The sequence below is a fragment of the Exophiala aquamarina genome (assembly GCF_000709125.1).
Source record: "Exophiala aquamarina CBS 119918 chromosome Unknown aczIA-supercont1.3, whole genome shotgun sequence".
NCBI lineage: Eukaryota > Fungi > Ascomycota > Eurotiomycetes > Chaetothyriales > Herpotrichiellaceae > Exophiala > Exophiala aquamarina.
In genome coordinates, this window is record NW_013550585.1 from 2,754,118 (window position 1) to 2,767,339 (window position 13,222).

General features: G+C 51.2%; 1 protein-coding gene across 1 annotated transcript; it reads right to left on the reverse strand.

Annotated features, from left to right (window-relative positions):
- Positions 1 to 5,216: 5,216 nt before the first annotated feature.
- On the reverse strand, positions 5,217 to 6,350 carry A1O9_04574 (DNA-binding protein creA; the record flags this gene model as incomplete). The annotated part of the gene is made up of 1 exon (XM_013406864.1): positions 5,217 to 6,350. One exon carries the CDS (start codon positions 6,348 to 6,350, stop codon positions 5,217 to 5,219), a length of 1,134 nt encoding a protein of 377 aa, XP_013262318.1.
- Between the last annotated feature and the right edge of the window lie 6,872 nt (positions 6,351 to 13,222).

Here is a 13,222-nt window from a genome sequence, read left to right on the forward strand (position 1 = left end):
TGGACGTGGCAGTATGTCAACGAAGCAGAAATTGTCCACACACAACGGCACATATTGTGCCGTCGAGGCGAAGCAGACCGCGCGAGTCGATTGTTCTGATTGAAGCTGGGCCACCCTCATTGATCGGCAATTCGGGCTATGATCAGGTCCGATGTCTCTTTCGTCGGCCCCTCAATGGTTCGGGGGATGAAATTTCAAGGAACAAATCATGTAAACAGCGATAAGCCAGGCTGGAAGTTAGATTCTCGAAAAGTCTAAGTCATCCAAACCTTTTAGAATATATCAACTCAGTCCCTCGAGGCAACTCGTTGCGGCTATACCATACCGTACGGAGCCACAAGTAAATTGCAAGACCGACTGTCGACTGTCGAAAGCAGAGAATACAGACGTGGATCAACCACGCAAACACTGCTTCGGAGGACGAAGACGTTGAGCATGGAGAGCGTAGGTCAGCTATGCTCTCACACAACAGTTGGTGAACGGCTTTCACTACGCGAGGTTTTGGCCTCGACGGAAGATCACGTCTGCATTTCAGCACCTGGGATTCCTCGTGCTGCCTCCGTTGTTGGTCAGGCTCGGTCTTGCTTTTGATTTGGCCGTAAGATAGCTCCTGAATCTTAGGCATCCTTACTTAGACTTTCCAACGGAAGCGGCTTCTAGCTTTGGGGGGAGATTGGGGGTGGTATCATCGCTCTCCGAGTCCAACACTGAGATCGGAACCACTACCGCCAATGACCGCACCGCGCACTGAGATAGTAAGAGTATCGCCTCTTAAGGTTCTGTAACACCATCCTCAAAGAAAGGCGTTGAAAGGCTAGATGACTGACTCGAAGCGTCATGTCGATTCAATTTGCCAGGAATGCTCCATCATCTGGTGGAGAGATTTGCAATTTGGTCCTGATCTGCATCGAAGGGCACCAATTGTAATCCACCATGTAACAGTTGGTGACTTGACGTGCTTGATTATGGAGAGTTTGGCGTCTGACGGAAGAAAGGATACTTGGACCGGGAAAGGGTTGAGATGAAGTCGAAATGTTGGGCGAGGATTTCCCCGCAGCACAACCACGGAACTCTGGAGAAGAAGCTCCTCTCCCCACTACGACATCGTGGGGTAATTGCTTCCATTTCTAGTTGCTCTGATTCCATCTCCATCATTCGTCGGCATCGGGGTACCCAAGGGGAGGACTAAACATTCCCAAATAACCTATCAGCTTCTGCAGATAACCTTGCCCATCCGCTTCCGCGCAGGTTCACAGCTTGCAAAAGCACGTAGTATCACTGACGAGGAGCATGAGTTCGGTAGACTGATCGAGCGTTATTCGGTTGAAGGTAAAAGGTTCAACAGCCGTGAAAACTTTAATAGGCTCTTTCCAATGGTTCGTACTCGTATGAAATGTGGAGAGGTTGGAAAGCGGAGCATGGCTGTAATCCCTGACGCAGCGACGACATGTCAGGTAGGATATTGGCTCGCCCATGCAGCAGGCTAGGTTCGATAATCAGTAGTGAGACAAGTCAGGTAATAGCAACGGATCCAATATTTATGGGCCAGCGAGACAAATCATGACACAGTCTTGATCCAGGGAGGCCTCAGGAGCTCGACAACGTTGACAAAGACTCGATAGACAATTGCGCACGTAGCGTAATCGTTCCATGCAGAACGAAGCCAGCCTGAGATGGCACGAGGGCCGGCTCGTTGTACAGGGATGATGAATGGAAATGGCTTCCGTCTGCCCTATCTTTCGGGGGTGTTATTCAATTCATGGGTATCTATCCCGCGACATTACCAAAACTGATGACACTGGTCAGTTTGAGGGAGATGGTAGTGACTAGTAGGACACAGTCTTTGTTGTTGTCGCGTAAACCGAATGAGGAAAACCTTTGTACTTGATCGGCTTACTGAAACTTGGTCAATGGAATGTACTTTGAGTTTTCTCAAGCACAAAAGCAATTTTCGGGGATGTCTCAATAGAGTAGCCCGAGATCACCGACGCCATATCTTCGACTGTTGAGCAAAGCAAGTGCTCGAATTGAAAATCGGCGGCTTACTATCTCGTCAGTCGAATGTGGAGGCTTCACCAGGCATGGTAATACGAGCTTCCACACGATCATCGTCCAGGCCGGGTACAAGACAGCCTACTCGTGTAAGCATGAGTGAATGGAGCCGCGCGCATCGTAGAGGACTCATGCCATCATAAGCGACGACGAGAGTCTGAGGATGGGTTGAGTCTGTCAAAGCACCCGTTGACATGTGCTATGTCAGTGGTCAGGTACCAACCACACAAGGACTTCAAGCTGGCTAATTCTTCCACATCGACATAAAGCCGTTGTGCAAAGTTTGCTCACAGAAGCGACAACAGAGTTTTGCTTATCAACGCGGTGGCTCCGTTGCTTGAGAGCTTCGCCAGGAATTTGAGTTTCTCTTCTCAAGCAAGAGAAAATAGGGGCATGGTATCTGGGACTGTTGCATGTTGCATATAGTAGTAGCACCTGAGTATGGCCGAGAGATAGTACTCCCCGCGCCATGATGGAACTGCAACTCCATACTGTCCTGGCAGTTGCATGTGAAATTGCGCATGAGTGTCACGCCGTGGCCTTGCAAAGCTGGTCCGCCTAGGATGAGCAAAACAACGCGGGCGTGAGTTGGAAACAGGTGGCGTTGGCGTCGCTTCGCTTGCCTTCCCCGCAAAGTTACTCCGTACTGCCCCACCATGATTCGAATTCAAAGCTACAAGCATGTCTGTGCAAGTATGGAGTACACTCGCCTGGATTAACCTCATCTGATGTACTCGGGTCGGGTTTCCGATGCGCCCGACATACGCCCGACTCTCATGCCTGGAGGCTGGGAGTGATAAAACTCATCTAACCTTCTTACCCAAGCCCACTACCACTGGCTTTTGAAAGGGTGTTGTTTGAGACACTGTACGGAGTAACTTGAGTAGGCATCACGCCTTGGACGGGGTTGGTGGCGCATCGTTTCCCATCCTTGGTAGACACGAAGACTGCTCATCTCGTTGATAGTACAATGTATATTCCGACCTGGATAAAGACGTTTGGATCCGCCCGAGACAAATAATGAGAGCAGACCAGGAGGTGGGTGCCGCTTCGAGTCCTACCACCAGGATAGGCCATCCGGAAGGCCGCCGAAGGATCTTGTACATACTCGCAAGTCAGAGAACTTGGATTGCCGTTTGACTGCCGAGAACTGCGACCGCAGAGATTCGATCACACCTTGTCAGTCGCTCCGCAATGTCAGAACAATGGATCCAAGCTCCCATTTCATCGTGGCATAGACATGGAATCGTGAGTAGTTTGTCCGAGCGTGACCGACTCTGAGTCTCCGACCCGGGGGATGATTGCAAATAAGCCAAGACAAGCCCGGATCAGACGCGCAAGCCGGCAAAATGGAATGTTGGACCAGCTGGCAACAAAGCAGTCCAGTAGGTTAGTCTGTGGAAAAGATTGTCGATCAAAACTGTCTTGCAACCTTGTCCCCACTGCCTGGCCTGGTGGTCAATAGTCCCGCGACATGGACAACACAGACTGGATGGCCCATGCTCTGTCACATTCTTATCGTTGGGCCAACAGCATTCGGACAATCCCCTCAAGTCGAAGGGGAGATTTGGTGTATTCATTATCCCAAACGAGCACGGGGCGAATTCTACTCGTATGTTGGGCAGCGGAGCCTCCTTTCCTGTACTTTATCCATGACCATACCTCGTACATACATGCCAATCCTTTGATCCGTCAACGCCGTCAACGTCATCATCGCTAGACAACTCCCCAAGGTTTCAGTGCCTTATGGGTCAGAGTTCTTAAAAGGAGAGAGAGGATTGTAAATTCCGGTGGGCCTTTTGCTGGCTTTCTTGGTGTGCATTTTGGTAATTACGAACTTGGCAGTGGACAGGACAAGTCGTTCCTCGTATTCCGGAAGCCTCGCATTCCTGACTCCACGAAGATCCTCGGAGCGAGGGCTCGGGGCTCCACGATTTACCCCGGCTTAGGAAGCAGACAAATTGGGAGTTTTCATGGTCTGGGGAAACTTCGCCAAATGTGCGGAACATTGGCCCTCTCGCGAAAGACAGAAGATGCTTTGAGCGCGGGTGGATTGTCTCTGATCTCCATCCCTTCCCCCCAAAGTCTCTGACCGCCGCAAATGCTTTCATTGTCATTCCATCAGCGTAATGCCTGCCGAAGACTGGGCCAGTAGATTCTGCCATCAGAGTGACTGGGTAGTGATGTATCAGATGAGCCCTGCATAGTGTGGGGGAGACAGTTACACAGGCTGATAAGCTGAGCGTTCCGAATGGTACTCCGTACTGCAGGTGATCTGAGTGACCGCAGTCCCCCCCTTGTCCGACGTGTTTGCCTGGGTGTTTCTGTGAAAAGACCCGACCGCAGATACTTGCTTTGGGCTGTCGGAGGTTGACCAACAGCTCCAAGGCGTTGATCCTCCCCGTCCCAAGCGAGTCCGGGGTTCGGCTGAAATGTGCGAGCAATCTTTTCCAACGGACGCCAGTGTATGCAATGTGACTCAGCCCTCGAACGTAACAGAACGACATAGTTGGCATGAGCGGGAACTAGATGGCAATTCGGCTGTTCTTGCAGCGAAATGAGTGGTGCTAAGTAGAATGGCAATCACTGGGCAAGCATGACGCGAGAAGTCGGTCACCCAGGCCTGCACCAAGAATGGACAATCAATAATGAATAATGAGAATGAGGCAGAAAACGCAACGGACCATTCTTCGGTACGCACTGCCCAATCCCCAGCAGTCTGTAAGGCGTCCTCTAGTGTATACAGGAAACAGGATCTTGTTTGTATGGACCTTTGAATTGGGCTACTATATCTGAAATTACACATGTAAACGTGGGATTGGCTGCTCTGCACGTTGCGAGCGCCTGTTGCCTGACTGAAAACCAAGATCCCGATTTGAATCAGTCTCCAACAAACACCATCTATTTCGCGCAATCGTGTGGCGCATTCCGTGATGATCCTGATCCGTCTATACCTTGCTCCTTGCTGTTATTCTATCCTAATTGAATACCCGATCGGCTCATTGACGTTGATCGCCCAAAGCACACAAAAAAACAAAACCTCAATCTGAAACTCCGAAAGACAAAGAAAACTTGAGTGAAGAAAGTGGTACATCTCCACATAACTAAAGTCGTGCCGTTAACGGCGTTGTAGACCTCGTGTACCTCTATGTTCGTTAAAGCGATCATCTTGCCATGTCGCCGTTGATAGAGGCGGCTTTGCTAGATTCCCCTGAACTCAGACCACTTGGTGGGTTGAGCATATCTGACAATCCAATTTTAGGAAGTTGCGGAACTGGTAGTTTTCGCTGAGTGCCAGTAACAATATCCGCAATGGAAGGGCCAGTATGCTGTGGGGGGGGAATATGGGTATATGATCCGTCTGCTTGAGGCTCCATCGGTGCTAGCAACGGAGTGTGTCCCAGTGAGAGGTGTCGAAGGCCAGGTAGCTGGAGATCGCTACCATGCGGACGAAGACGTGGAGAATGACCAGGAGTAGCGAGTGGTGTATGGTCGGGTGTTGGCGATATTGATTCATGCGAGAAAGTCGGAGAAGATGGGGCTGTCGAATGAGGGGAGTTTGGCCTCGATCTTTTCGTTCGGTGATCATCCTCATGAGTCTCTTGAGAGTGAGATCTCGACATAGAGTGAGAAATAGCATAGGCTGAAAGCGATGGTAGACGCCCATTGCTATTATAATTGCGATGGCTGAAGAGATGATGTTGATGCTGATAAGGAACTCTCGTAACATGTTCGTCTCTCTCTACTTGGGAAGCAGCAGTGGCGAGGAGATTGATGTCCATTGAGTTTCCCCTGTCATCGATGCGGCCAAATGGGCTCAGGTGAGATGGGCCATGGGAATTATGGCCAGCCTGGATGGCGAAAGAATGAGGTGGTGAGACATTGGGAGAGCCAGCGGCGGATGTGGGTGCGGATCGTGGCATGCTGGCCTTGTTGGGAGGAGGCAACATCTGTGCTTGGGCTGCAAAATTGGGATTGGTGCCGTCCTGAAGGCCGGCGAGGGCGGCGGCGGCGGCGACCTGGTGAGTCTTCTGATTCCTCCTCGAGTTAGGATTGTTATGGATGCGCGAGTGCCGGGTCAATTCGTCGGATCGGCTGAAACGCTTGCTGCATCCTGGGAATTGGCAGGCATGAGGCTTTTCTCCAGTATGAGTACGGATGTGCCTGGTCTGATGTTCGAGACGATGAAAGGCTCTGTCGCACAAGGGACACTTGTAAGGCCGAGGGAGGTCCTGCCTCTCTTCGGGATTATTTGGATTGCCCACGGCGGTAGGCATAAGACCGACGGCGGTAGCCATGTTGGAGTCAGATGGAGTTGAGGTTGAAATTGAGGTTGGGGTGCTGTCTTCTGGTGCAGGCGTGATGGGAGTAGAAAGGGAGGAAGGTGGAGGAGAAGGGTTGAGAAGGGCAGTAAAGTCTACTGCAGACGAAGAGCGTTGCATTCGAGCAAGGACGCAATTTGTTCCCCAAGATGATCGCTTATCGTGGGGTGAATCATCCGCTAGGCCCAAGGAAAGTCGACGTGACGCATGTACAGGCTCGGGCAACCTGGGGTCGGAAAGGGCGAAGGCGCAGATGATACGGAAAGTGGACTAATAGTGTGGGCAGATTTAGAGTGGACGGTGTACGGTGGTGTGGTGTGGTGTGGTAAGGTGTGGTCAGAGAATGAATGTGTGGTCGGGGGGTTGGAAAGAAGGTGACGAAGGGATGAGATACCAGAAATGCGAGATTTTGAGAGGGAGGAGGGATCGATGAGGAATGAGGGATAAGCCGGCAGCGCTTTTGGAGAATTGGAAAGTCTCTTGAGCGTCTTGACTCTTGACAAGAGCGAGACTTTCAGGTGGGTTGAGTTTGGTTTGTGCGCAATGGAAATTATCCGGCAATGCGGACTGGAAACTGGAGACCGGGGGGAGCAGGGGTCTTGATGCTGATGAGACAGGGTGGATAGATAGAGTTGGGGTGTTGGTCTGTCACGGCTCTTTCCTTTTCCTTTGGATTCTGACGGAAGGATGCAGAAGGAGAAAGAGGCGAGCTGCGATCCAGGAAGCTGCTTTGGGGGGAAGGCCGGGGGGAGCACCCACTTCACTTCAGCCCTTTCACTCCGAATGTCGCATTCTGGGGGGTGCCAGGGAACGGCAGGGAGGGTACGAGATGCTCGGTATGCCCAGCCAATACAGGAGTAGGAGAGGCCGGTACCAATAATACGAGGTAAAATACTAAGTACCTAGCACCTAGGACGGGCCCCAGAACAGCGTTTTGGGCGACAAGGCGCTCAGTTATGATGTCGTGGTGGCTGCTGTCCTTGGTTGGTCCCTCGGGCCTGAGTTGGGCCTGAGTCGTACACCCAGTTGGCTTGGGCATGCAAATTGTGTCGGCACCGGGCACCCAGTTAGCGTACTCGTAGTCCTTATCGGCCCCAGCTGAAAGAGACACCTGTGCTGTGCTGTGCTGTCCTGTACTAGGCTAGGTATGTACCAAGGTAATCTCTTGTCTGGAGACAACGCTTGGGTAAGTATTGACAGGTGTTTGGGGCAAGGGAGGCGTCACTCAAAGAAAGGGCCGAGGGCTGCCTGATATCTGCTACCTCATACCCAAGTCAGGAGAACAGGGCCGAGGGAACAAGTTGAACCCAGGGACCTAGGATGACGGTTTCCCGAATGAAACAGTACGGGCCACGTTGTTTTGCCGTCACTTTCACCGTGAACCGTGAACCGAGGGCCAGTCTCAATGGTTTAGAGTTGTCGATGGTTGTGCTCCGTACGGAATACAACAAGTAGTAGCTTAGAAGCTAGGTCCCTCTACAAAACCCCCAGACCATATTATTATCCATACTCCAGAGTCGGTATGAAGGGTACCTGGTTACTCTGCCGTACGATGCATTGCTGTCAGTCCACGTATGGATGTCCTGGGGCAGTGATACATAATACAGGCCCCCACCCGTACGGAGTCCCAAGTACAAGATGTCCGTACCTTGTACAGACTACTTCCTACCCTTGGGGCAAATGAGACGAAACTGCTGGTCCACAATCAAATGTGTATGGTAGGGATGACAGACAGGTTACTCGGAACAAATTGAGGCAGTGACTTGCTGCTTCAGGCAAGGGGCTGCGAATGCAATAGTCGACAAGCCACGCCTGTCCAACAAATAATATGGGGAAGGCCCGGGTTCGGCGTGGGCGGGGCCTGGGAATGGCAAGAGCCCTGCACTCACGGGCACTTGCTGAGATTTCTAAAGACGGTTCCTGAACGATCGGTCCTTCCACCGCGCCTTGGATGACGTGATTGTCGGCGTGGGCGTGGGTGTACCGAGCCATTGCGGGTGTGGGCGTTGGCGGAGTGGCTGGCCCGCTCAGAGGTGCTGAAGGGGGGAAATTCCAAAAATTCCCTCTCCTTGTTTAAGCGGAGAAGCGTATTAACTAGTCAGTGCCTTATTCTATGACGAGTCCATCCATAATGAAGAGTCTCGGTAGAGTTCCAAACGACGAAAGATTGGGGACAACGTAGGGGAGCCGAACAAGTACCGCTGGGAAGGTGCCATGAGCAAAAATGGATGAGCCTCGGGGATTGAGTTACATCCCACCTCTCCACTTGTCTTCTGTCAGACAGAATCCAATTTTCGTACTGATTGGGTATTATTGACTTCGGATTTCTACGGATCACGAAAAAGAATCGGAGTGTACGGGAGGCTCCGGTGGGTACAGTACGTACCTTGGGGCGAAGTCACGACTCGCGAGTCTCGACACACCATGCTGGGTGCCACCCGCCTCGAGTACTTGTACTGTAAGGCAAGAGATACTTCATACAGGCCCTAGACTACCTTAGGTACCTAGGTACGGCTCTGAAGAGATAGCAGTGCTGCAAGTTATGGAGTACGGGGTACGGATTAGGAGTACTGTTTCGCTACAGTATTAGTCTGCGATTGGTGCAACTGTAATCAGTGCGACTGACTCATCCTCCAAAAGCTTTCATTAATTGATTCTATCTATCAGCTACTGCATAAAATCACCACCAACCTCCACTGACACTGGGCGTTTTCACATGTAACTTTTCATCACGATATGGTTCTCCTCCAATTTGCACTCGGTATCTCTTTCAGTGCGATTGGTTGGATAGCGCATGTGATGTCAGATAACGCGCCTCTCGAAATGCAACCGAGGCGACGCTGCCGCAATAATAATCTAGAATCGTTGCCGGTTCTTTTTGCCAGGCGCCACCATCGTCGTCCTGAAACTTGAAGGTTGCCCATTAATTTTTGCTTCTGCCTGGCAAAAGCAATCGAATGGTAAGGCGCCTATCTCAGATATTCCAAGGGCAAACAAGGACTTCCGAGAATTGTGTACAGTAGCGCCACTGTGGTTACAATGCCACTTCGTCGCTAGATACCTCGCACCGAGTCTTGTAGCATGAGGCACCCATGAGGCTTTCACACGCGGACTTACGGAAAGACGCCATTGGCTACCTCGATACCTGCTTAGATGCATGTGGATGGGTGACGCTGGCCCCATCCAAGACCCCATCGTGGTATCACCTTGGTGGATTCGTTCTCCTTTGACACGGAACGTTAATCTGTGTACCTGCTTCGGACTTCTTCCGATGCCCTGAGATTATAAAAGGTTAAAAAAATTATTCCCATCCGTGCTTTGCTGGTCTCCGTCACGAGTGAACTCACGTCCATGACATCTGTATTTCAATCATCGTTTTATTCCTTTTGGCCTTGTATCAGGGAGCACGAGTCCGGATCTGTGTTTGAGTCGGTCTGACGGTACAATCCATGGATCGAGTATGAACTGCCGTGATAGATAGAAGTTGTACAAAAGCCGTATGGAGTATGTACATTACGTGGTACAGGGTGAGGTACGGAGACGGAGTAAGAGCATTCGATACTTCGATGTCTGGGGTAGTCGGGGGGTTTAAGCCACCCGAAGGCCCCATGCTCAATCGCTCATAATAAAGTAGGGCCAAAGGGCTCAAGGGCTCAAGGGCTCAAGGGCTCAAGGGCTCAAGGGCTCAAGCGGCGTTCATCCACAAAACTCTCCCTCGAACATCACGCCCCTGGGCTTTTCTCGAGTACAGGGTACTGGCGCTAACTTGAATCTCGAGCCGGAGTCATTTTGGGGGAGACTCGGATTTACCGAAAGCTGAAATACCAACATGCTCGTATGAGTAATGCTGCCTACATACACGCGAGTTCGTGGCTCTCACGGCCACCACTACGAAAACACCACAATGCATCCAAACACCTCTGAAAATTCCAGCCTCGCTGGGTGCCTCACTTGCCCCTACCTAGCTGACATGAGGTCGTTGACGGCAACAACAACAAAACAACTCAGCATCCGAACTATGTACGAGGGAACCCACACGGTGATCTGCTCAGATCCGACGAATTCGATTTTGGTCCCGCCCCCCATGTCTATCTGTTGGACCTCGTGGGATGATGACCTGCCCAGGCACCCAGGCCTGAAGCAGAGCTTGACTCAGCTACTCGGCTCGCTGTTTCGACGCATGTGCGGTTATAGGCTTTGCTGATGGCTCCAACAGTTATGCAGGCCATGACAGACAGACACCTCGCAATCTTTCCAGGAGACCGCTCGATAGCCTGACAGCTGCTCACTCCCCCATACCTCATTCATGATTCGCCTTGGGGTCGAAATGAAAGGGTCGTTGATCGTGATAAGCCACATGAATGGCGAAATGTTTGCCTATCACTTCGTCTGTACGTACTCGTACGCGTAGGACGAGATAATTATCCTGTACCCCTTGTGGAGCACGAGGGACTCGGGATTCACTGTCATTATGATTATTACAGGCCCAAGCAACGCCTGACTCTGAGGCTTTCCATCCACTCAAACATGCGTGACTGCTGGGGATCTCCCGAGGAATTGGAGATCGCAGTCTTTCCGTAGCACCGTATTCTCCTCCCCGGATAGGTCTCTTCCCCACGGCGTGCTGCTGATAGAGATGTGGGCAGCCAGCGAACCACAACGTTTCCCGTGCGGATTTTGATGGATTCACTTCATAGTTTGGTCTGTTTATCGAGAGTTGCTACCGTCATCGGGCACACTACTAGTATTAACACAGGCACAGGCACTGGGCTTACATGATAAGCGGCCACAAACAAGGCGTAGCCAGCCGAGCGTCGACCTATCTAATCTGCACTGATGGGTAACAGATTACTGCCGTCTGCTTACGCACTTGGTTGCCTTCTCCTGGGTGTTGCAAGGACACCTGCGCTGATGGAAGCTTTGGTGATACTACCCCGGTTTTACCGAGCATCACACCCTAGTCTCACCTTTCCCCCAAGTTGGCGTGGCATGATAAATCAGACAATTCCCGCCGGTCCCGCAATCGATTGCTTTGATAAGGACGTCTTCCTCCCAGTGGGACACGGAATTCAGCCTGATCTTGGTTGCTTTTCCGGCATTCCCCCACAGAGGCAAATTTGTGGGGGAGAGTTTTCCCACCAGCGGTTCTGGATCGCCGCCAGGAGCAACAATACGGAGTACTCCGTACTACTCGTAGGATTAGGAGGCTGACACGGTTAACAGCCACACTTCTGTTGAGGCGGTACCTATGTAACATTGTACTCCCGACCCGAGTACCGAGTACCGGACGGAGTACTCTTTGAACGTGTAAGAGGCACACCGGGCTCCCCGACAGATTACCGAATACTCTGCAGCATCTGTCGACCTTGCTCGTTACGTATAGATTTACCCTACACTCCGTCTCTGATTGCTTCAAGCTCGAAATTTGGTTTGCATGATCGGAAATCACTTGCTGGATTCATTGCGGGGCGCTTCTGGTGGCTTGATGGCCAGGGTGCTGCATACACCTCCTCGGTACGAGAGACTGATATTCCAAACGGGCTACAGCATTTTATTCGACCGAGTCTCCGTGCGGATCTGGCCATACTGCGAGGTACATAAGACCGTCCAGGAGAGACATCAATCTCGATAAGATGCGGGCAAGATGGCCCGAAATCTCTCCTCAGCTCGAGGTCGCAATCTTGGCACGAGATACCAACACCAGTATGTCCCAATTCTGCACCAAATCACGACCGGGTAATCTATTCATGCGTTCTGCGAAGTAGCCTTCCGCCTTTCTACATAGGTTAACCCCGAGGTTACACTCATGAAGGGCAAGTCCCAAGATCTAGTCGACTTCAGTCCGAGACAAACGTGTAAAGTCTATTCAGACCCAACATTGAGACTATCCACTCACTCTGTCATAACAAGAACCCGGGAACGCAATCCGTTTCTTTGCCACGATTAAATGCAAGTAAGAATATTGTGCTATGTTTGCAAATGTGGTCGTTCTATATGGTCGTTCTATGTGTCATTGCTATGAGACCATGATCCCAAGGTAATTTCCGCATCCAAATTGTTGGGCACGACACCGGTACGGGGACCGGGTCTTAACATTAATTGGTTCTTATTAAGTACAGAGTATGGTATCTTCGATCAACGCTTGCCCCAGACGGCTCTGAACCGACATCGACTTTTGGTTTCCCGCTTTGACAAGGCAACAATCCCTTCAAGCTGATCCATCATGGGCCGTGTTGTGGGCACAATGTCTAACACGTGGCCAGCACGAAGACAAACTACACCCTTGCCGCTTACTTGACCTTGTTCACGCAGTGATACATTCTCCAGCCGTGCGTCGGATCCGAAATTTCCCCATCATTCCGAGCTTCCCATCTGAAAGCTCAGCAGAACGGAGTAGTCAAACATGCATGATGGCGAACAGATGATGTTTCGACTCCGGGATCACATCACATGTCAGGCTATGTACGAGCCGGCCCTTTCGAGCCATGGCGACAATGGCCTTTTGACCGGATTTTCTGCACTATGGCAAAACCGAGGCAAGGCCAAGTCTCCGTTTTGGGCGGCTCTTGGATAGGTCAGAATTCCTCGTACCACAGCCTCTTGCAACCCTCGTCTCCCCGACGTGTCCGAATAGACCATAACCTGGAAATGTGGCGGTGACCGAATGGAAAATAATATTTCCTCAGCCTGACCAAAACATTTAAATTTTTGCACTGAAGAATTAAAATCCCGCGGATGTACCCGTGGTGCTGCTAGGCTTCGGCCCACAACTCCCACCGAGAAACCCATTTCGTTATCATATTGGTATGGAGACTAAACATGTGAACGGCATTATCATTTGACAAGCT